The sequence below is a fragment of the Carcharhinus amblyrhynchos genome, chromosome 5 (assembly GCF_965287045.1).
Source record: "Carcharhinus amblyrhynchos chromosome 5, sCarAmb.v2.hapA, whole genome shotgun sequence".
NCBI lineage: Eukaryota > Metazoa > Chordata > Chondrichthyes > Carcharhiniformes > Carcharhinidae > Carcharhinus > Carcharhinus amblyrhynchos.
Window position 1 is genome coordinate 128,469,179 of NC_137328.1, and position 23,097 is coordinate 128,492,275.

The 23,097-nt window shown below is 43.5% G+C and overlaps 1 protein-coding gene across 5 annotated transcripts in view; it reads left to right on the forward strand.

Annotated features, from left to right (window-relative positions):
* The window catches only part of nipblb (NIPBL cohesin loading factor b), a 600,450-nt gene that overhangs the window by 220,289 nt on the left and 357,064 nt on the right, over positions 1 to 23,097 (forward strand). For 4 of the 5 annotated variants that reach the window (XM_080189563.1, XM_080189564.1, XM_080189566.1 and 1 more), the window contains 2 exons: positions 11,780 to 12,394; positions 18,865 to 20,235. In XM_080189563.1, coding sequence (XP_080045689.1) covers positions 11,780 to 12,394; positions 18,865 to 20,235 — 1,986 coding nt within the window. The remainder of the gene's footprint in view (positions 1 to 11,779; positions 12,395 to 18,864; positions 20,236 to 23,097) is intronic. The other variant, XM_080189568.1, reaches the window with a different exon arrangement.

Consider the following 23,097-nt stretch of genomic DNA (forward strand, 5'->3'; position numbering starts at 1 on the left):
TCATTCCTGTACTTTGTTTGAGATCCAACCTACTACGGTAGTGTCGTCAGCGAACTTGAAAATTGAATTGGGAGGGAATTTGGCCACACAGTCATAGGTGTGTATGAGTATAGTAGGGGGCTGAGAACACAGCCTTGTGGGGTACTGGTGTTGAGGATGATCAGGGAGGAGGTGTTGTTGCCTATCCTTACTGATTGTGGTCTAAGAGTTAGGAAGTTCAGGATCCAGCCACAGAGGGAGGTGCCAAGGCCCAAGCCACAGAGTTCGGAGATGAGTTTTATGGGAATAAGTGTTGAAGACTGAGCTGTAGTCAATAAATAGGAGTCCTTGTTATCTTGGTGTTCTAGGGTTTAGTGCAGGGCCAGGGAAATGCAGTAGGCAAACTTCAGCAGATCCAGGTAGTTCGGAAGACTGGAATTGATTCGTGCCATGACTAACCTTTCAAAGCACTTCATGATGATGGATGTCAGAGCCACCGGTTGGTGGTCATTAAGACACGCTGCTTGGTTTTTCTTAAGTATCAGGATGATGGTCATCATGTTAAAGCAGATAGGGACCTCATTGTTGTAAAGAGAGACTGAAGATATCTGTTTACCCAGATGAGCGCAGAATGAGTGCTCATCTGGGCCCGTTGCTTTCCATGGGTTGACCTTCGAACAAGTTGCTCTGACACCTGCAATGGTGACCCACGTACAGGTTTCGAAGGTGGAGGGCACGGTCTCATTAACCTGCTCAAAATTGGAGTAAAATGCATTGAGATCATCAGGGAAGGTTGTATTGGAGCCAGCGATTTTACATGCCTTCATCTTGTAGTCTTGTAGATCTTGCCATAGTTGGCAGGGGTCGGTGTGGCTAGCCTGAGACTCTAGCTTGGTCTGGTACTTTGATGGATCCCCTTAGATTGTATCTGGCTTTCTTATATAGACCAGGGTTGCCTCAGACCTGGACTTCAGCAAGCAGTGGACATCCCTGTTCATCCATGGTTTCCGGTTGGGAAACACAAATTTGCTTCTTTGGCACAGTTTTCTACATACTTGCGATCAGTTACGGTAGTGGTGTACTTGTTCAGGCTGGCCACAGAGTTTTTAAATACCAACAGTCCTGTAGGAGATCATTTGATTCCTCAGACTAACATTGCATGACTTTTCTTCCATGGATTCTCCTGCTTCAGTTTTTCCTCGTAAGTCGTGAGCAGGAGCACAGCCTTGTGGTCTGATTAGTCAAAGTGTGGGCAGGTGATAGAGTGGGACCATGTTTGATATTTGTATAGCAGCAGTCTAGGATGTTTGGGTCTCTGGTGAAACAGGAGATGTATTGGTTGTAGCTTGGTAGTTTGTTTTTGATAAGATTCCCCACGGTAAGCTATTGCAGAAGATACGGAGGCATGGGATTGAGGGTGATTTTAGCAGTTTGGATCAGAAATTGGCTAGCTGCAAGAAGACAGATGGTGGTGTTTGATGGGAAATGTTCATTCTGGAGTTCAGTTACTAGTGGTATACCGCAAGGATCTTTTTTGGGGCCACTGCTATTTGTCATTTTTGTAAATGACCTGGATGAGGGTGTAGAAGGATGGGTTAGTAAATTTGTGGGTGACACTAAAGTCAGTTGAGTTGTGGACAGTGTGGAAGGATGTTGCAGGTTACAGGCGGACACAGATAAGCCGCAGAGCTGGGCTAAGAGGTGGCAAATGGAGTTTAGTGTGGAAAAGTGTGAAGTGATTCACTTTGGAAGGAGTAACAGGAACACAGAGTACTGGGCTAATGGTAAGTTACTTGGTAGTGTGGATGAGCAGAGAGATCTCGGTGTCCGTGTGCGTAGATCCCTGAAAGTTGGCACCCAGGTTGATAAGGTTGTTAAGAAGGCATATGGTGTGTTGGGTTTTATTGGTAGAGGGATTGAGTTTTGGGGCCATGAGGTCATGTTGCAGCTGTACAAAATTCTGGTGTGGCCGTACTTGGAGTATTGTGTACAGTTCTGGTTGCTGCATCATAAGAAAGATGTGGAGGCATTGGAAAGGGTGCAGAGGAGATTTACCATGATGTTGCCTGGTATGGTGGGAAGGTCTTATGAGGAAAGGCTGAGGGACTTGAGGCTGTTTTCGTTAGAGAGAAAAAGGTTAAGAGGTGACCTAATTGAGGCATACAAAATGATCAAAATGATTAGATATGGTGGACAGTGTGAACCTTTTTCCTTGGTTGGAGATGGCTAGCATGAGGGGACATAGCTTTAAACTGAGGGGTGATAGATATAGCATAGATGTCAGTGATAAGTTCTTTACTCAGAGTAGTAAGAGTAGGGAATGCCCTGCCTGTAACAGTTGTGGATTCGCCAACATTAAGGCATCTAATTGGTCATTGGATAAACATATGGATGATATTGGAATAGTATAGGTTAGATGGGCTTTAGATTGCTTTCACAGATTGGCGCAATATCGAGGGCCGAAAGGCCTGTATTGCGCTGAAGTGTTCTATGTTTTGAGCTTGGCCTGATTGAAGTCTCCGGCCAAGATGAACAAGGTCTCGAAGTGTTTCGTTTTGAGGTTATTTGTGATGGTATATATTTCATTCAGAGCGGTCTTAACGTCTGCCTGGGGTGGGATTTAAACAGCCATCGTGATAACAGAGGTGAACTCCCATGGAAGATAGTGGGGGCAACATTTTAGAGTCAAAGTGCTGCAGGAGATAAGGCAGTGTTGGAGCCTTAACTATTTACAATCTATGTTCATCACTTGGATGAAGAGACTAGATATATTGTTGGTGGGCTTGAGGAAGAGTTTTTGGAATGCTGTTGGAATTGTTTCCTTGAACAGTATGTAACGGAACCTATGAGGGAGTGAGCTATCTTAGATCTGGTACTGTGTATTGAGGCAGGTAGGATTAGGGATCTTCTTGTGAGGGATCCTCCTGGGACGAGTGATCACAATATGGTTGAATTTCTGAAGCAGATGGAGGGTGAGAAAGTAGGGTCCCAAACCAGTGTCCTCTGCTTGAACAGAGGGGAGTATGATAGAATGAGAGCGGAATTGGCGAATGTCGATTGGGGGCGCAGATTGGTTGGTAGGACAGCTGAGGAACAGTGGAGGATTTTTAAGGACATCTTTTTCACTGCTCAGCAGAAATATATTCTGATGGTAAAGAAGGACTGTAAGAAAAGGGATAACCAGCCGTGGATATCGAAGGAAATAAAGGAGAGAATTAAATTAAAAACCGATGCGTACAGAGCGGCTAAGAATAGTGGTGAATTAGAAGGTTGGGAAAGATTAAAAAAACAACGAAGAATGACTAAAAAGCGATAAAGAAGAGAAAGATAGAGTATGATGCTAAACTAGCTGTAAATATAAAAAATGATAGTAAATGTTTTTACAAATATATAAGGAGGAGGAGACTGTCTCGAGTGAATGCTGGACCCTTGGAGGACGAGAGGGGGGATTTAACGGTGGGTAATGAGGAAATGGCTAAGACTTTAAATAAGTTTTTTGTGTCGCTCTTCACGGAGGAGGACACAAATAGCTTACCAAATATTAAAGATAGAAGGTTGGTAGGAGATGAGGTCCTTAATACAATTACTGTCACTAGAGAGGTAGTGCTTGGTAGACTAATAGGACTGAAGGTAGAAAAGTCCCCGGGACCAGATGGAATGTATCACAAGGTTCTGAAAGAAATGGCAGAAGTAATAGCAGATGCCTTAGTAATTATTTATCAAAATTCGCTGGACTCCGGAAAAGTGCCGGAGGATTGGAAAACAGCTTATGTTACGCTGCTGTTTAAAAAAAGGTAGCAGACAAAAGGCAGGGAACTACAGGCTGGTTAGCTTAACATATGTACTTGGAAAAATGCTAGAATCCATCATTAAGAAGAAATAGGACACCTAGAAAAGAACAGTTTGATCAAACAGATGCAGCATGGGTTCGTGAAGGGGAAGTTGAGTTTAACGAATTTACTGGGTTTTTATGAAGATGTGACTAGTGCAGTAGACAGAGGGGAACCGGTGAATGTGGTGTTTTTAGATTTCCAGAAGGCGTTTGATAAGGTGCCTCAAAAAAGGTTGCTGCACACGGAGTTGGGGGTAAAGTTGTAGCATGGATTGAGGATTGGTTTCTAACAGGAAGCAGAGAGTTGGAATCAATGGGTGCTATTCTGGTTGGCAGTTGGTGACTAGTGGAGTGCTGCAGGGATTGGTGCTGGGGCCTCAACTGTTTACCATATAGATAGATGATCTGGAGGAGGGGGCTGAGTGTAGGGTAACAAAATTTGCTGATGACACGAAGATGAGTGGAAAAGCAAATTGCGCGGAGGACACGGAAAGTCTGTAGAGAAATCTGGATAGGCTGAGTGAGTGGGTGAGGACCTAGCAGATGGAGTCTAACGTTAGCAAATGTGAGGTTATTCACATTGGAAGAAATAATGGTAGGAAGGAATATTATTTAAAAGGTGAAAAGCTGCAGCATGCTACTGTGCAGAGGGACCTGGGGGTCCTTGTGCACAAATCGCAAAAACTCAGTCTGCAGGTGCAGCAGGTGATCAAGAAGGTGAATAGAATGTTGGCCTTTTTAGCGAGGGGGATAGAATATAAAAGCAGGGAGGTCTTGCTGCAACTGTACAGGGTACTGGTGAGGCTGCAGCTAGAGTACTGTGTGCAGTTTTGGCCCCCTTATTTGTGTAAGAATATATTGGCCTTGGAAGGAGTACAGAGAAGGTTCACCAGGCTGATACCGGAGATCAGGGGGTTAGCTTATGAGGAGCGATTAAATAGACTGGGCCTGTACTTGTTGGAGTTTAGAAGGCTGAGGGGGGGATCTTATAGAGACTTGCTAGATAAGGTAGAGGTAGAGAGATTCTTTCCGCTTAGGAAGGAAAACAGAACTAGAGGTCGCAGCCTCAAGATAAGGGGAGGGCAGTTCAGAACGGAGTTGAGGAGGAACTTCTTCACTCAAAGGGAGGTGAATCTCTGGAATTCTCTACCCGTTGAAGTGGTGGAGGCTACCTCGTTGAATATATTTAAGTCATGGGTAGATAGATTTCTGATAGACATGGGAATTATGACAAATAATTATGACAAATTTACTGATCTCCAAAATAGATGGGAAAAGCAAGTTGAGCATAGAAAATAGCCTAGAAAGTGTGATACATAAACAAGCAAACGTTAGACGAATGGAGCCTAAGTGGGAAAATGTGAGGCTATCAACTTTGAGACAAAGGATAGAAAAGCAGAATATTATTTAAATTTAGACACAGTTGATTACTTCATATAGAGGGATCTGGCTTTCCTTGAACCTGAACCAGAACAAATTGCTTGCTATACCTGCATGCTATCAGGAAGACAAATGGAATGTTGGCCTTAAGAACATAAGAAATAGGAGCGGGAGTAGGCCACCTAGCCCTTCGAGCCTGCCCCGCCACTCAATAAGATCATGGCTGATCTGAAGTGGATCAGGTCCACTTTCCCGCTCTCTCCCCATAACCCTTAATTCCCTTCTCTGTCAAAAACCTATCTACCTGTGACTTAAATATATTTAGCAAGGTAGCCTCCACCACTTCAACGGGCAGAGAATTCCAGAGATTCACCACCCTTTGAGTGAAGAAGTTTCTCCTCAACTCCATTCTAAACTGCTCCACCCTTATCTTGAGGCTGTGCCCTCTAGTCCTGCTATCCTTTCTGAGCGGGAAGAATCTCTCTACCTCTACCCTATCCATCCCTTTCATTATGTTATATGTCTCTATAAGATCCCCCCCCAGCCTTCTAAACTCCAACGAGTACAAACCCAGTCTATTCAGCCTCCCTTCGTAGTTCAACCCCCTCATCTCCGGTATCAGCCTAGTGAACCTCCTCTGCACTCCCTCCAAGGCAAAAATATCTTGGTGCAAGTGCGGCGACCAAAACTGCACACACTACTCCAGCTGCGACCTCACCAGTGTCCTGTACAGTTGCAGCAAGACCCCTCTGCTTTTATATTCTATCCCCCTCGCTATAAAGGCCAGCATTCCATTTGCCGCCTTGATCACCTGCTGCACCTGCAGACTGGGTTTTTGCGACTCATGCACAAGGACCCCCAGGTCCCTCTGCACCGTAGCATGCTACAGCTTTTCGCCTTTTAAATAATAATCCCTCCTACTATTATTTCTGCCAAAGTGGATAACCTCACGCTTGCTAACATTGTACTCCATCTGCCAGGTCCTCGCCCACTCGCTCAGCCTATCCAGATCCCTCTGCAGACTTTCCACACCCTCCGCACAATTTGCAGAAGGATCTAGATAGGCTGGGTGAATGGGCCAGGAACTGGCAAATGGAATTTAATGTTGGCAAGTGTGAAGTTGTCCACTTTGGTAGGAATAATGGTAGGAAGAACTATTACTTACTTGGCGAAAAACTGCAGCATGCGACAGTGCAGAGGGACCTCGGGGTCCTTGTGCATGAGTCGCAAAAACCCAGCCTGCAGGTGCAGCAGGTGGACAAGAAGGCGAATGGGATGCTGGCCTTCATAGCGAGGGGGATTGAATATAAAAGTAGGGAAGTGTTGCTGCAACTGTGCAGGGCACTGGTGAGGCTGCAGCTGGAGTACTGTGTGCAGTTTTGTTCGCCGCACTTGCGCAAGGATATTTTGGCCTTGGAGGGAGTGCAGAGGAGGTTTACTAGGCTGATTCCGGAGTTGAGGGGGTTGAACTATGAGGAGGCTGAATAAACTAGGCTTGTACTTGTTAGAGTTTAGAAGAATGAGGGGAGATCTCATTGAGACATATAAGATGATGAATGGGATGGATAGGATAGAGGTGGAGAGGCTCTTCCTGCTCAGAAAGGACAGTAGGACTAGAGGGCACAGCCTCAAGATAAGGGGGGGGTTTAGAACGGAGTTGAGGAGGAACTTCTTCACTCAAAGGGTGGTGAGTCTCTGGAATTCTCTGCCCGTTGAAGTGGTGGAGGCTGCCTCGCTAAATATATTTAAGATGCGGGTTGATAGGTTTTTGATAGGCAAGGGGATTAAGGGTTATGGGGAGAGGGCGGGAATGTGGAACTGAGCCACGTCAGATCAGCCATGATCTTATTGAATGGCGGGGAAGGCTCGAAGGGCTAGATGGCCTACTCTTGCTCCTATTTCTAATGTTCTTATGCTTTTCCACTCATCTTCGTGTCACAGTTTGTTGTTCGTCCATCGTTGTTGACGAGGACCTTGACACCATTAATCATTTTGAGGCTGGTTGCGGTGTGTTTGAAGATGACTGATCAGGCCAATTCGGGCACGGAATGTCCTGGCACATATTGGACAGACTTGTGTAGGCAATGTAGTTGTTGCGCTGGTGGCTCTGGACTTGTGCAGCTCGTGCTTAAGTTGTGCTTCAGCAATACACCTTGCTTTGTAAGCTTGTCAGCCCTTATGGATAAGGCAGCGCCAGGCAGGGCGGTTTTGTACCAGCGTTTCCCAGGTGGTCGTGTCAATGTCAAGCGACTTCAGGGAGGCTTTGAGTATGTCTTCGTAACGTTTCTTCTGCTGTCCATGTGAGCGTCTTCCAGCAGTGAGTTTCCCAAAAAGAAGCTGCTTGGGTATGCGCTTTTCTGCTTTACGGTTAACTTGACCTCTCCACCAAGTCTGTGCTCTCATCAGCAGTGTGTGGATTGATGGTAGATTGGCTCTAGAGAGAACTTCAGCGTCTGGTACTTTATCTTGCCATTGGATGTGTAATATTCTGCGAAGGCAAGTCATGTGGAAATGGTTGAGCTGTCTTGCATGACTTTGATACACAGTCCACATTTCACAGGCATACAGGAGGATAGTGAGTACCACAGCGCCGTAGACCTTCAGTTTTGCTGGGCTGATTCCTCGATGTTCCCATACAGTGAAGTGCAGTCTACTGAAAGCAGGACTTGCCTTTGCTATTCTGCAGTTACCTTCTGTATCAATAGTCACTGCTTGGGAGAGGGTCTTCTCAAGATAAGTGAACTGGTCCCTTACCCTTTGATTGTGATTATGGGTTCTGTGTACGGTGCACGAGGAGCAGGCTGGTGCATGACGTTGGTCTTTTTAATGTTGATGGTGAGTCCAGTTGTCACAAGCCGTGGAAAATTTGTCCATACTGACTTGCATCTCTGGCTTTGAACCAGTATACAGCGTGCAGTCATCGGCAAAGAGGAAGTCTCTCAGAACAGTCTCCTTCACTTTGGTAACAACTTGAAGTCTCCTCAGGCTGAAAAGCTTCCCATCCACTCTGTACTTGACGTTGATTCCAGCAACAGTGTCCTGGAAGGCATGATTCAGCGTGGCAGTAACCATCATGCTGAACAGTGTGGGTGCGAGCACACAGCTCTGTTTGATGCCTTTTGTGACTGGGAATGCCTCAGAGGGTTCTCCGCCATCCAGTATTGTGGCCATCATGGAACTGGTGTGCCATTTGAATGAGTTTGGGGGGGGGGGGGGGGGGGCGCAGCCAAACTTTGACATGATCCTCCACAGGCCTTGTTGGCTTACAGTGTCAAAGGCTTTCGCGAAGTCAACAAAGGTTATGTAGAGCTTGCGATTCTGTTCCTGACACTTCTGAAGTTGGCATGCAGCAAAAATCATGCCAATAGTCCCATGACCTTTGCGAAAGAACACTGTGACTCTGGAAGCAGGTCCAGCTCCAGATGAATGACCAGACGATTTAGCAGGACTCTCGCGAGGGTTTTTCCTGTGATGGAGAGCAGCGAGATTCCTCGGTGATTGTTGCATATTTGCCAATTGCCCTTCCTTTTGTAGAGGTGTACGATGGAAGCATGTTTAAGTTCCTGAGGAATGGATCCTTGCTTCAAAAAGGACTCGAACAACTCGGTGAGTTTCTCGATTAAGTACAGGACCAACAGCTTTGTAGATCACTGCGAGGCATCTGCCCCCGGGGCTTTGCCACTGGATAGCCGGCTTGTCGAAGCCGTTGCCTGGGGTGTGGCCACTGTTGCATGCAAACAGATACGGGGAGCCACAGGTGAGAGCTGACTGTCGGGTGGGGACAAAGGGTGGACAAACTGCCCTGAAAGGGACTTGACATGTTCCCCCATCAGAGGTACTACCCTTCCCTGACACCCCATACACCCTAGTTACAAGAATAGTGAAACATGGAAGTAGAGAAGATTTGGGACAAATTTTTGTAGCATTGGTGAGACTGTACCAGGAGTACTGTGTATAATTTTGTTCTCCTTACTTAAAGAATATACCGTCATTAGAAGCACTGGAGAGATGTTTCACTAGGATATAAGTGAATGGGCAAAAATTTGGCAGTTGGAATACAATGTGGGAAAATGTGAAGTTGTGAACTATGAGAGCAAGGATAGAAAAACAGAATATTTAAATAGACACTGCTGATTCCTGGGGTGAAGCTCTGTCTTATGAGGAAAGGCTGAGTAGGTTGGCTCTGGACTCAGGTGATTGTATTGGAACATTCAAGATTTTGACAGGGCTTTGAGAAGGTCTGGGAGGGCCTCTCCTGTCTTGAGAGGATTAAGAGTTGGGCAGTGTTTCAGAATAAGCGGCCTCCCATTTAAGGTGCAGATTAAGAGGGATATCTTCTGAGGGTCTTTGGTTTTAGTATTTGGAATTATTTTCCCCAGGGATCACTGAGGCTGGATAATTGAAAGTATGCAAGGATGTGTTCCTATGATTCTATAGGAGCCAAAGGGATCAAGGGATATGGGGGAAGGGGGCATCAGGATAATGAATTTGGCGATCAGCCTTGATCAAAATGAATTGTGGAGTAGGTGCAAACTTGTTTGATTTTTGACCGAGGGAGTTGAGGGTTATGGGACAAAATAGGAAGGTGAATTTAAGGCTACAATTGGAGCAGACATGATCATCTTATTTGACAGAGCAGAATCAATGGGCATAATGTCCTACCCTGTTTGTACTACTTATGGTTATTTTTCCTAAGGTGTGAACTGCAGTATGCCATGAAGTAAAGTGTTTGCTTGCGTGCTTATGACACCTATTTGTCGGATAAACTGGTCCTCCATTGATATTTTTTATTGTATCCAGGAACTTAGTAACAATCTGTTTTCATGAGAGATTATCATTGTTATAATCCCAGGGTGGGATGATAGTGTTCAGGCCTTGTTTTCTTTCTGATCATTCATAAATTATATGCTATACAACTTTCTGCTGGATTTCAAACCAGTATGTTTCCTATCAAGGAAGTTGGGTTTGCTTCCTTTTCTGAAAGACAGTTAAAACTTGTGCTTCAACCAGGAGCAGGCCGTGTCCTTTTCAGGCGACAGTCCTAAATCCATTGGGAAGTTTTAAGATTTTGAATGGCTTGCTTCATTTTCAAAGGCAATTGCATCAATTGATCCAGATCAACTACTGGTATGCAGCATGGTGAACTGTTTTATCCAGTGGAATCCTGCAGTCATGGCCACTTTGCACTTTCTACTTACCTATCATAACATTCCCTTTGACTAATTTTTGGGTTTTGGACTGCTATTGTCTCAGATCCTGAGGCTCTGGGAATAGCAGTGTTCCTTTCTTTACAGGTATCATGTTTCTCAGTAACTCGGCAGAAATAAATATTTCTAGTAGTGTAGGTTAGATGGGCTGTAGACTGGTTTCACGGGCTGGCGTAGCGTCGAGGGCCGAAGGGCCTGTTGTACTGCGCTGTATTGTTCTATATTCTATACTTGTGCAGTTTAGTGCTGAAAGCACAAAGTGTTTGACCTGAGAGCTGCAAGCTTATTGTAAGTGATCTTCGTGAGCTAAATAAAATGTTTTGTTGGCGCTTATATCTATCTAAAGGATACCTTTTTTACTCTCAACAAAATCATAGCGAAATCCTTACTTTTAGTGGTAAGTACATTCAGTTGAAAGTACTTTCCTTTGATTTAGCACCTTATACTAACTCTTTGGTATGCATATAATGCCTGTTGGTTAATACTGTTCTGATGTGTAAGGATACACATTTGCCTTGGACTTAGATATCTAAGCTTCACAGAACTGAGAATTGAGGGAGAAGTTTTACAAGATTGGACCGCGACTAGAACAACACCTATACTTTAATAATTTGGTATACATAATAGCATTAAGGAAATCTAATTTAATCCCGATTCAGCAACTTGCTTTCATTAAAACCTATCCTCGCCCCAGTTTGGAAATTCTAGCTTCACTCCTGAAAAGGATAGCATTAAATGTATTTCTTCACACGTTTGATCTATTAGTCACAACTACTTTCTCTTTTCTTGATCATTTTCTTTGCGTGTTCTCTTCTGCTGTTTTCACTCATGTTACTGCTTCACAGGACCGCTTTCAAATGGTGAATTTTGCCAGTATTTTTGGTAAAGATTTCTTTAAGGAGGAGGATGTTGCAAATGGGTTATTCAGGCCAGCTAATCAGAGATAACTCTCGTTTACTTTTTAGAATTCTTTTTCATGTTGTTGTAATTAATAGTGGAAGGGAGCATCCACTGACAGGGTATATCTTTAGATTTGTCTTGGTTCAGCTGGTCAGGCACAAAACCCCTGCATGTCTGTTTGAAAGGTTATTTTGAAGAATAACCTTTTTTCACCCATTTTGTTTTCTGTAGTTATTGTCCTTGCTGAGACTGGTATTTAATAGGATAGGTGTTCAGATTGCCAGCTGAGCTGAGATTTGTAACTGGGGTGAACATTTTTTAAATCTCAGAATATTTATCACTGGGAGTTTTCAGAATTATGCTTGTAAAGCTATTAGATGGTGCAGTGACAATATTTCATACAAGTTAAAATGCTATTTAGAAGTTTTGTACCCTGCAGTCCATGCACTAGATTTGAACTCTACCTTTTTTGTGCTGACAGCATCCAGGCCGCCTCTGATCTTGCAGTCGCCGCCTCCTTACACCTCTCCCAGAGATGCCCCACCTGATATTCTGCTGGACTCCCCAGACAGGATGGGAAGCAAGAAGAAAAATAAAAAGGCTAAGCTCACCAAGGATGACAAAGAACAGGCAGATAAGACTGCTATGTATGACATTGTCAGCTCTCCATCTAAGGACTGTACAAAGCTCACTTTGAGGCTGACTCGAGTTCGAGATCAGCAGGATGATATGCTCCCAAGCATGGACAGCAGTACAGAAAATGAGGCAGAATTGAACAGTATGCAGTTCCCAGAACAGACTGCAAAACAGCCAGGGACTCCTAATGATATCCATGGCTCAATGAATGTTTCTGCCCAGTGTGTGCCTCAACAGGAGCAGGCTTTCCTTCAAGCACAGCAGGTCACTGTCTTGCAACAGAATAATGCAGTTGGAACAGTGAAAACATCACAGTCACAGCCACTACAGCAGCAATCACAACAACAGACTATGACACCATACGATGAGGTAGAATTGGATGCTTTAGCAGAGATTGAACGGATAGAACGAGAGTCTGCCATGGAGAGAGAGAGATGTTCCAAGGAGGTACAGGATAAAGGTGAGATTTTGATATGTGAAAGAGAATCTTGTGAAATTTATAAGGAAAAATAGTTTTAAAGTTCCTCTGCCCTCCTTCCATTTCTCATCTTTCGCAACAAACTTCCACTAACCAATTATGGAGAAGCCTGGCAAGGAAGTTGTTGTTGCTACATAAGCATCTGCTTGGAAGTCCTACTTCTGCTTTTGAGTGACTGCAGGTTCTGGTTGCATTGGGAAGCCCCCATTGGCAGACTGATGTTCAATCTTTTCAAATTGGACTAGCAATAATTAAAAAATGCAGAATTTGAATTTAACTCTGAGATGCAATATGCTTACTAAATCGCTGGGATTTTTTGAGACATAAGTAGCAGAATTTCTTTGTTTCAAAGTAAACTGTACGGTTTCATGAAGGCAGTTGAAATTTATACTAAACATTGCTAAATGCCTATTCCTCGTCAGTACAGAACTGCATGCTTGCTGTTGAGTCATGTTTAATAGGCATCTAGAGCGAATTTTGAGAAGTTCTTCTACGCATTTCCAGAAAGTTTAAGGGCATAATTGAAACCCCTGTTGGAAAGAGTGTCTTGGCCTGTTCTGTACAGTCACACAGCAAGCGCATTACATGAGACAAAAGAATCTATTACTTTATGCATTCCTGCATATACCTGTGCTATTTGCTGAAGGGTAATAGAGCTAGTGACATGGTGCAACAGTGCCGAGTAACTAGGATTTGATGCATGCAGAACACCAATGACATTGTTGGGTGAGGTAGACGATTGTAACTCAGTTCAAAACTTGTTTGTTGGCTTTGTTCTTGGTTCTTGTCCATTCTTCAAAGTGAATGTTAAATTCTGATGCTTTCATTTGCACAAAAGCTGGACATATTTTGAAATAATTAATAAAACCTTTATGCAAATACTAGTTCCCATGGTTGGGCGTTCTGATATTTGGTGTTTCATTTTTATTCTTAGATTTAATAGGGAATGAGCATTTCTGCTGTGCAGTCATGATTATTTGGATTTAGACAGTGAAGCTTGTTTTGAACCCAATCCCCCCCCCCCCGTTCAGTGCAATGTTAATATTTTATTCTATTGAAATTTGAATTTCTAGTCTCTGAAACAATGTAATCCTAGTGTGTACATCTGGTGGATGTGCACATTGATGATTTTCATTATATAAGTTGACAGTTACATTAAAAAAAAGTCACTTAACTCTTCTTCGCACTGGCTTCAAAGCTCTGGTTTTCAGTTGGCCTAATTTAAAGTCCAGTGACAGCTAATGGATCATATTCTAAAACTCTGCTCTGAATTTCCTCAATCTGCACTTGGCATTATGAAGCCAAAATAATGCTGATAGTTCAACTGGTTGATGCCTTAGAACATAAATAGGTGAGATTCAGATTTAAGCTTAGTGGCTGTCCATCCTATCAAAAAGTTATATTGATGAAACTGAACATGTGTTTTTCATGAATTGTTTAAAGAACTGTTAGTTTGTTAGTCTGTTTGTTAGTTTGAGGTTTTACTTTACATCTTGATAGATCATGAATTACGTATATAATGGTAATTTTGTTGTGCGATAAAGTGTGGTCACTTGGATGAGAGAGTTGTCCTATGCCGAGAGACTGAGTAAATTGGGTCTGTATTCTCTGGAGATTAGAAAAGTAAGAGGTGATCTTATTGCAACATACAAGATCCTGAAGTGTCTTGACAGCTTGTTTGCCCTGGCTGGAAAATCTAGAGCACAAGCACAGTGCTGGGCTTGGGGTTGATTACGGCTGAATTGCGAAATCCCTTTACTGAAAAGGTTGTGAACCTTTGGAATTCTTTATTCTGGGGGTACTGGATGTTCCATCAATCATGAAATACTGGGAGCGAGTGGCAAAGTGGAATTGGGGCAGAAGATCTGCAATAATTGTATTGAATGGTGGTGTGGGCTTGAGGGGCTGAATAGTCTGCTCCAATTTTGAGTTAATTCAGATGTTGTCCCTGATTTGTCAGGTGCTATAGGCAGGAATGGTGCTTTATATTAATCATGTCAGTAGAAGCTCATAGGTAGCACGCTCACCTTTGGGTCACGCGGTTTCAGGTTCAATAACAGATCATTTAATTATTGCATTGCTGTTTATAAAAGTTTGCTGTGTGCAAATTAGCTGCTGTCTTTTTTGAACATTGGCCATCAGACCAAAGTAAGAAGTCTTACAACAGCAGGTTAGAGTCCAACCAGTTTATTTGATAGTAATTTGATAGTTTATCAAATAAACTGGTTGGGCTGTAACCTGGTGTTGAGACTTCTTACTGTGTTTACCCCAGTCCAACACCAGCATCTCTACATCAGACCAAAACCAGGAGCAATTAATCAATGGATACAGTTTCTGTATGAATATCAAAAAACTTTGGGAAATGTTATATTTCAGTCAAGCTATTTTAACATTGATGTTCATCACCTCTCTTTACTCCCACACCAGTCATTGATCTTAGCTTGCATAATATTCAGTTCAAAATACTGGCTGCATGAATTTAGTGACTAAATCTATATTGCTTATGTTTTGCTTGGGTGCTTTCACTCGGACCAAAAATACACTTCAGTATTGCTGAAAACTGCCAAAGGATGACTGGTGCCAGAACCAATGTTGGGGAAGCTTGGGGCCAGATGTGTGCCAGATTTGGTGATTTTACAGATTTTAGGTCTTAGGCTGGATATGTAGTTACAATACATAAAGAATGAAAAATAAAGAATAAAAGGATTTACTGAAATCCTTTTGTCAATGACCATAGTGTGAGTGTGAAACTTGGACATGCTGGCTGTTCTACTTTGTGAAATCATATCACCAGTCATTGTGATGAGAATTCCAGCCCTAGAATGACACTGCTGTGGTTCATTTGGCCATGGAGTCCATGGAGCTGACACCTGAACATGCAGGACACTTTAAAGAAGTAGGTGATTGTTATAGCCATGTTAATTTTAGGCTATAGTCTGGGCAGTGTTTGGTCTTGATGTCTCATTGTGCAATCTTAATTTTGAGAGCGAAGCACAGAATCAAAGTGCAGTAGAGGCTCATCAGCCCACTGAGCCTGCACTGTCATGAGAAACAACTAACCTACTTAGCTACTTAATCCATTTACCAACACTTGGCCTATAGCCTCAAATGTTATTTGATTTATTCTTGTCACATGTATTGGCATACCATGAAAAGTATTGTTTCTTACGCGCTATACAGACAAAGCACACCATTCATAGAGAAGGAAAGGAGAGGATGCAGAACTGTAATGTTACAGTATAACAAGGATGTAGAGAAAGATCAGCTTAATGCGAGGTAGATCCATTCAAAAGTCTGACAGCAGGAAAGAAGCTGTTCTTGAGTCAGTTGGTATATGACCTCAGACTTTTGTATCTTTTTCCCGATGGAAGAGAGTATGTCTGGGTTGCCTGAGGTCTTTGATTATGCTGGCTGCTTTTCCAAGACAGCGGAAAGTGTAGACTGTATCAGTAGGTGGGAGGCTGGTTTGCATGATGGATTGGGCTATGTTCACGACCTGTTGTAGTTTCTTGCAGTTTTGGTCACAGAGGAACCATACCAAATGTGATATTTTCAGAAAGGACGCTTTTTATGATGCATCTGATAACATGCCAACTGCTCATCCTTTTTAATTGATGTGAAGCAACCCACCTCTACCGCCCTCCCAGGCAGTGCATCTCAGACTGTTACCATCCTACGCGTAAAAAAAGTTATTTCTCACATCTGCCCTAAACTTCCTGTCCGTCACCTTGAACTTGTGTCCTTTCTTGATTGACCTTTCAACTAAGGGGTACAGCTGCTCCCTATCCATTTTGTCCATGCCCGTCATTATCTTATACACCTTGGTCGGTTCGCCCGTCAGTCTTCTGCTCCAATGGAAACAACCTATGCCTATCGAACCCCTCTTCATAACTTAAATGTTCCATTTCGGACAACTTCTTGATGAATCACTTCTGCACCACCTCCATTGCAATCACATCCTTCCTATAAATGACAATCGGAACTACACACAGTGCTCTAGCTGTGGCCTTACACGTTCAATACAACTTCATATGACGGCCTGCTTTTGTAATCTATGCCTCAGTGGATGAATGTGGATGTGCTGGCGTTGGACGAAGGCAAATGTCCCATGTGCCTTTTTCACCATCCTACATGTGCTTCCATTTTCAGAGATCTGTGGACAAAAACACCAAGGTCCCTTTGTTTCATAGAACTTCCTGGTGTTCTGCCATTCATTGAATACCTCCTTGTCAAATTACTCCTTCCAAAACGTGTCACCTCTCACTATTCAAGGTTAAGTTCCATCTGCCACTCATCTGCCCATTTGACCATTCTGTCTATATCTTCCTGAAGTCCAAGGCATTCAACATCACTTAACTACCCAGCCAATTTTTGTGTCACCCACAAACTTATTAATCCTATCTAAATTACAAATAATAGGGGATCCTGCACAGATTCCTGTAGTATGCCACTGGACACTGGCTTCTTGTCATCCTCTCAATCTCTCACAACTGAGCCAATTTTGAATCCACTTTATCCAATTACCCTGTATCTCATGTGAAATTTTATTTTTACACGTCTCCCATGTGGCAGCTTGTCAAAGGCTTTGCTGAAATCCATGTAGACTATGTTGACTGCACTATCTTTATCTATATACCTGGTCACTTAAAAAAAAATCAAATCTGTTAGGCATGACCTCCCTCGGAAAAAGCCATGCTGACTATCTCTGATCAGCCCTTGCCTTTCCAAGTGGAAATAGATTTGCTCCTTCAGAATTTTTACCAACAGTTTCCCTACCATTGATGTGAGACTCACTGGCTTGTGTTTCCCTGGCTCATCTTTATATTTCTTAAATAGTGGAACTACGTTAGCTGTTTTCCGGTCCTCTTGCATCTTGCACCGATCATGCTGCCCGTCTGAATGAAAAATTCCCTACCCTCCTGGGGACCATATCCCTCTATTCCCATCCTATTCATGTATTTGTCAAGACTCCCCTTAAAATCCGCTATCGTATCTGCTTCCAATACCTTCCCCGACAGCAAGTACCACCCACCACCCAATTTCCCAGTCTACTGTGGCCAGATCCTGCCTTATTTTATAGAAACTGCTCTAACCCAATCCAAAACACTTTTTTTGCAACTTGTTCATTTCTTTGCCTGTAACAAGCTGAAATTGTGCCATGTTGTGATCACTATCAATAAAATGCTCCCCCACCACCACCTCAACCAGCACTATGCCTTCCCTTAATCCTCTCTTATTGGCCCATACGCCAAGAAATCCGCTTAATCCAAGCCCTTAAAACTCGGTCTCCGGTTAATGTTGGGAAAACTGAAATCACCTAATATACAATTTACAGAATCCCTACAGTGCAGTAGGAGACCATTTGAACCTGCACCGCTACACAGGCCCAACCCCATAATCACATGTATTTACCCTGCTAGTGTCCTGACACTGAAGCAATTTGACATGGCCATTCAACCTAACCCACACATCCTTATAATTATCCTATTGTTACTGCTTTTACACACTTCCAAGTTGTGCACATATTTGCTCCTCAATATCCCGCTGACTATCTGGGGTCTATAATAAACATCTAACAATGTGGCTGTTCCTTTTTTATTCCTAGTCTGTACCCTCAAAGACTTACTCGATGCTCCCTCCAAGATATTATCTCTTCTTACTGCCGAAACCAACTCTTCACTATTAATAGAATGTTTCCTCCTCTTTTGCCCCTCCCATGTCGCCGGAAGATTATTTATCTCAGAATGTTGAGTTGCCAATCCTGCCCCTCTGTCGACAATGTCTCTGTGATGTCTATTCATTCGCTATTCCACATGCGTGTCAATCCATGTCCTTAATTCATCAGTTTTGCCTTCAGTACTCCTGGCATTCAAGTAGAGGCCACCCAACCTTGCCTTGAAACGTAATACAGTTGTACTCCTTCTGATTTGATTGCTTTACTGTACGATGTTGTGTTCCCATCCTGCTAACAACAGTGTGTGACCCCTCCCCCTACTGAATTAGTTTAAAGAATGATGCACATATTAACAATTTTACAGGTTTATGCCTTATTGTGCAACCATATGCTGTGTTTTATACTTGTATACAAATGATACTTTCCTAGATTATTACTACCTAAAAGATATTACGTAGGAATCAAAATCATATTTACAACAAAGGCTGGATTTGCCTGGTTAATGGTTAGACTATTATGATTGTAAGTTGTCTCACCACCAGAGTGATGAGTTGTAAAATGATAAAAGACTACTGAGCCCATCACACTTTCTAATAGTTTTTCCAGCACCAATTTAATTCTTTATAACATGGCGATTGGAATAGAACACAGTACTTCAAACGTGAGGTGACTTGTCAGGTCACACCTGGAGCAAATTCATTCTCTGCATTGCACTGTATTGTAATATTGCATTATGTTGTGTAAGTATATGACAGTAACATTCAAATGTTTGTTTCAGACAAACCTTTAAAGAAACGGAAACAAGACTCATTCCCACAAGAGATCGCTGCAGGAGGTGGAGGTCCTGCAAGTGGAGGTGGTGCAAATAGACCTGCATTGTTGGTCAGTATTGATCTACAGCATGCAGGAAGAACTGATGGACAAGCAGTCCCTCCTCCAGATTCAGAAAATGTAAAGAAGTCTGTGGAGTTGGTACGGCAGAGTCCCGATGTGTCTTTAACACGGCAAGAAGATACAATGGGAGTGTTAAAACCTAAACCAGAAAATCACCCAGAGGCCCCTAGGAGGAAATCTGAAAACGAGGGGCAAAAGGACAACAGCCGGCCTGATGTGATCAAACCTCGGCCCGAAACGCCAAAACAGAAGAGTGAGAGCCGACCAGACACACCGAAGGGAAAGTATGACAACAGGAGAGATATGGCTAAATTAACACCAGAGAAGAGACTGGAAACATCTAAACACAAACATGAGGGCAAAACTGAACATACAAAAATGAAAATTGAGAGTAGATCAGAAACACCAAAGCCACGCCACGAAGGACGACAGAGTTCAGAGGCTCCCAAAGATAAACGAGATCTGCATCAGGAAACCCAGAAACAGAAATCAGATGAGAAAAATGATTCTGAAAGAGGAAAAGTGGATCCATCAAAGGTCAGAAGACCAGATACCCCAAAATTAATCAAAAGTGAGTCTGATTCTAAACCTACTCGCAATGAGACTCCAAAAAATAACCAGACAGACTGTTCAAAACCTGTGAAGGTGGAAAAGAAAGTGCGTTCTGATTCAGGTGACAAAGGAGATCGTGGTGACCGAAGTGAGCGGCGTTCACCAGAAGAACAACGGTTGCGATCAGAAAGTCCCAGAGTCAAACAAGATAACAGAGAGCCTGGGAAAATTAAACCTGAAGTGAAAGATCGAAATGCATTGAAGCAGAGTAGAAGATCAGACATTCCATCAGGATCACTGAGCAATAAAGAAAGAGACGACCGAAGATCGGAGGGGAGCAAAGTGAAAATAGAGGCTCCCAACCCTCTTTCTGATAAAGAAAAATTTCCCAGCTACCTGCTGGGGGGTGGAAGGTCCAATGCACTAAAAAACTTTGTAATTCCAAAAATCAAGCGGGATAAGGATGGTAACGTTTGCAACGAGCAGAAGGAATTGAGGAAGTCAATGGATAAAAATGAAGTCAAATTAAAAGTGGAAAAAATGGATCTGGTAGAGGATCTGAAGAAAGTGATCAAACCTGTTGTGGTTCTTCATAAGTTGCCCTTTGATGAAGTGCAGAAATTTATCAAGGACACTGAAGACAAAAATGCATCACGGAGTTCCAGCAAATCTAAGAGCAGATTGCCCACCAAGTCAAGTAAAGGTACGAATCTTACTTTTTATCATTGCAGAGTTGATACGAGAGCTTTTCAAGTTTCATGTATAACTTGTAGTTTGTTTCCTTGGTCGTGTGTCTGAATGGATACATTTGGGATCCTGGTGAATCATATCATTCAGCTTTATAGGAACACCCTCCAGTGGCAGAAAAATGGTACAGCATATGGGAAAACCTGGCAGAATATTTCCTTTAGTTCAGTGCTTTACTGTGGGTTTAAATATATTTTCTGTAGGGTTGTCATCTCCCCAACCTTCACCCCAAAAACACACACAATGTTGTATAATACCCAAGGCCTAGCTCCTGCTTTTCCAAGTTTCTGTGATTTTTTTTTTATCCCTCCAACTGTTGTTCAGTTTCCCCTTTGAAAGCTATGTTGAACTCGTATCCACTGCCCGATTAGATAACACATCGCAACTCATTGTTTAAAAGAAGTTCTACTCCTGTCAGCTTTAGTTCTTCTAATTGCCTTAGGTTTCTGTGCTTTGGTTATTGGCAATACAGCCATTGGAAACCAGTTTTCTTAATTTAGTTCAAACACTTAATGGTGCGAGGATCATCGTTGTTGAAGGTGGTATAAAACATGCTGAGGAGGATGGTGTGAACATGTGACCTTGTTTAGCTTCATTAGACTGGGAATGAGTCTGAAGACTCAATACCATCTAGGACTCCTGTGATCATGCTGTTACGGAAGTGTTGAACCATTATGATGGTTTCCTGAGGATGTCTGAACTTCTCCATTACCTTCTGTAGTAATTCAGCCAAGTGTCAGTTTCCTGTCATCAGCACGCTTTATTGTGCGCCAAAGTAAAGGACCATGCCTATGGCTTGCAGTCACCTCGGGACTACTATAATGGTCTGGGTAGAGTAAAGGTTTAAAAACTCCTGTTGACCATTTCCAACTGGGCAAACCTCTGTTCGCTCAGTAAGGCAGCTTGTACTTCACAAAGCCCCTGGGGAGATAGAACAAAGAACAACCCAGCATGGGAAACAGGTCCTTCGGCCCAACGAGCCCGCGCTGCCGCATCCTCCTACACCTACCCTGCCCTGCGTGTATGCGAGTGGAACCCCTAACTTAGCCAGATTCAGGGGAGAATAGTGTCAATTTGGTATACCAATCAGCCTAAGAGCACATCTTTGGGGTGTGGGAGGAAACTGGAGCGCCCGGAGGAAACCCACGCAACCACGGGGAGAATGTGCAAACTCCCACAGACACAGGCCCAAATCCATGTATCTGCACAGCTAGCAGTGCTAGTCACTGAGCTGTTGCGGCGCCCGTCTACTGGTCCAGGATCAAGCACACACACCGACACAAAGTACTAGGCCACTCCCGGAACCGCCAAGAGCAGCCCACGCACGACCCACCGTGTGCATGCCCCTTGTTTGACAACAAGGTGGACTGCCACCTGCGGAATAAAAAGACAAAAACGTTAACATGTAAGTCTGCATTTCCGGTGTCTCCCGAGGCTCTGACCCTATTTAATACCCCCTACTATAACCCTCCATCCTTGTTTCGCTCATGTGTCTATCTAAGTAAACCTTAAACAAGTCCAACGTGCCTGCCTCCACCACCCTACTCGGTAGCGCGTTCCATACCCCCACGACCCTCTGCGTGAAGAACCTTCCTCTCATATCCAAATTATACTTCTCCCCCCTCACCCTTAGATCATGACCTCTCGTAATTGTCCCCAATCTAGGGAGCAGCCCTTCAGTATTTTATATACCTCTATCATGTCTCCCCTTAATCTCCATCTTTCCAAGGAGAAAAGTCCCAGTTTCTCCAACCTTTCCTCGTAACTCAGTCCTTCCATGCCAGGCAACATCCTGGTAAACCTCCTCTGCACCCTCTCCAGAGTCTCCATGTCCTTCCGGTAGTAAAGTGACCAGAACTGGACGCAGTACTCCAAATGCGGTCTAACCAACATTATGTACAACTGAAGCATTAGACGGCAGCTCCTATGCTCTATACCCCTTCCTATAAAGGCTAGTATTCCATAAGCTTTCCTCACAACCTTCTCTACTTGTGTTGCAACCTTCATAGACTTGTGAACCTGCACTCCCAGGTCCCTCTGTATTTCTATACTCCTAATCGGTCTACCTTTTATCACGTAGTTCCTCCCTGCATTATTCCTTCCAGAATGCATCACCTCACATTTGTCAGGATTAAATTCCGTCTGCCACCTATCTGCCCAATGTACCAACCTATCTATATCCTGCTGTATCACCTGACATTCCACCTCGGTGTCTGCCAATCCTGCCATCTTGGTGTCATCTGCAAACTTGCTGATCACACCACGTACGCTCTCTTCCAAGTTGTTTATGTATACTACAAAGAGGAGAGGTCCCAGTACTGAACCCTGCGGCACACCACTGGTCACTGGCCTCCAGCCCGAAAAGGTCCCCTTGACAACTACCCTCTGTCTCCTATTGCCCAGCCAGTTCTCAATCCACCTAGCTACCTGCCCTTGTATCCCATGTGCCTTAACCTTTTCTACCAGCCTACCATGAGGGACTTTGTCAAACGCCTTACTGAAATCCATATAGATGACATCAACGGCTCGTCCATCGTCAACCGTTTTTGTCACCTCCTCAAAGAATTCTACCAGATTCGTAAGGCAAGACCTCCCCCTAACAAAGCCATGTTGCGTATCCCTAATCAGATCGCAACGCTCCAAATGCTCATACATCCTACCCCTAAGAGTTTTTTCCAATAATTTTCCTACCACCGATGTCAAACTCACTGGTCTATAATTTCCAGGGTTATCCCTACTACCTTTTTTAAACAACGGTACAACATTAGCTACCCTCCAGTCTTCTGGGACCTCACCTGTGTCCAAAGAAGAGATAAAG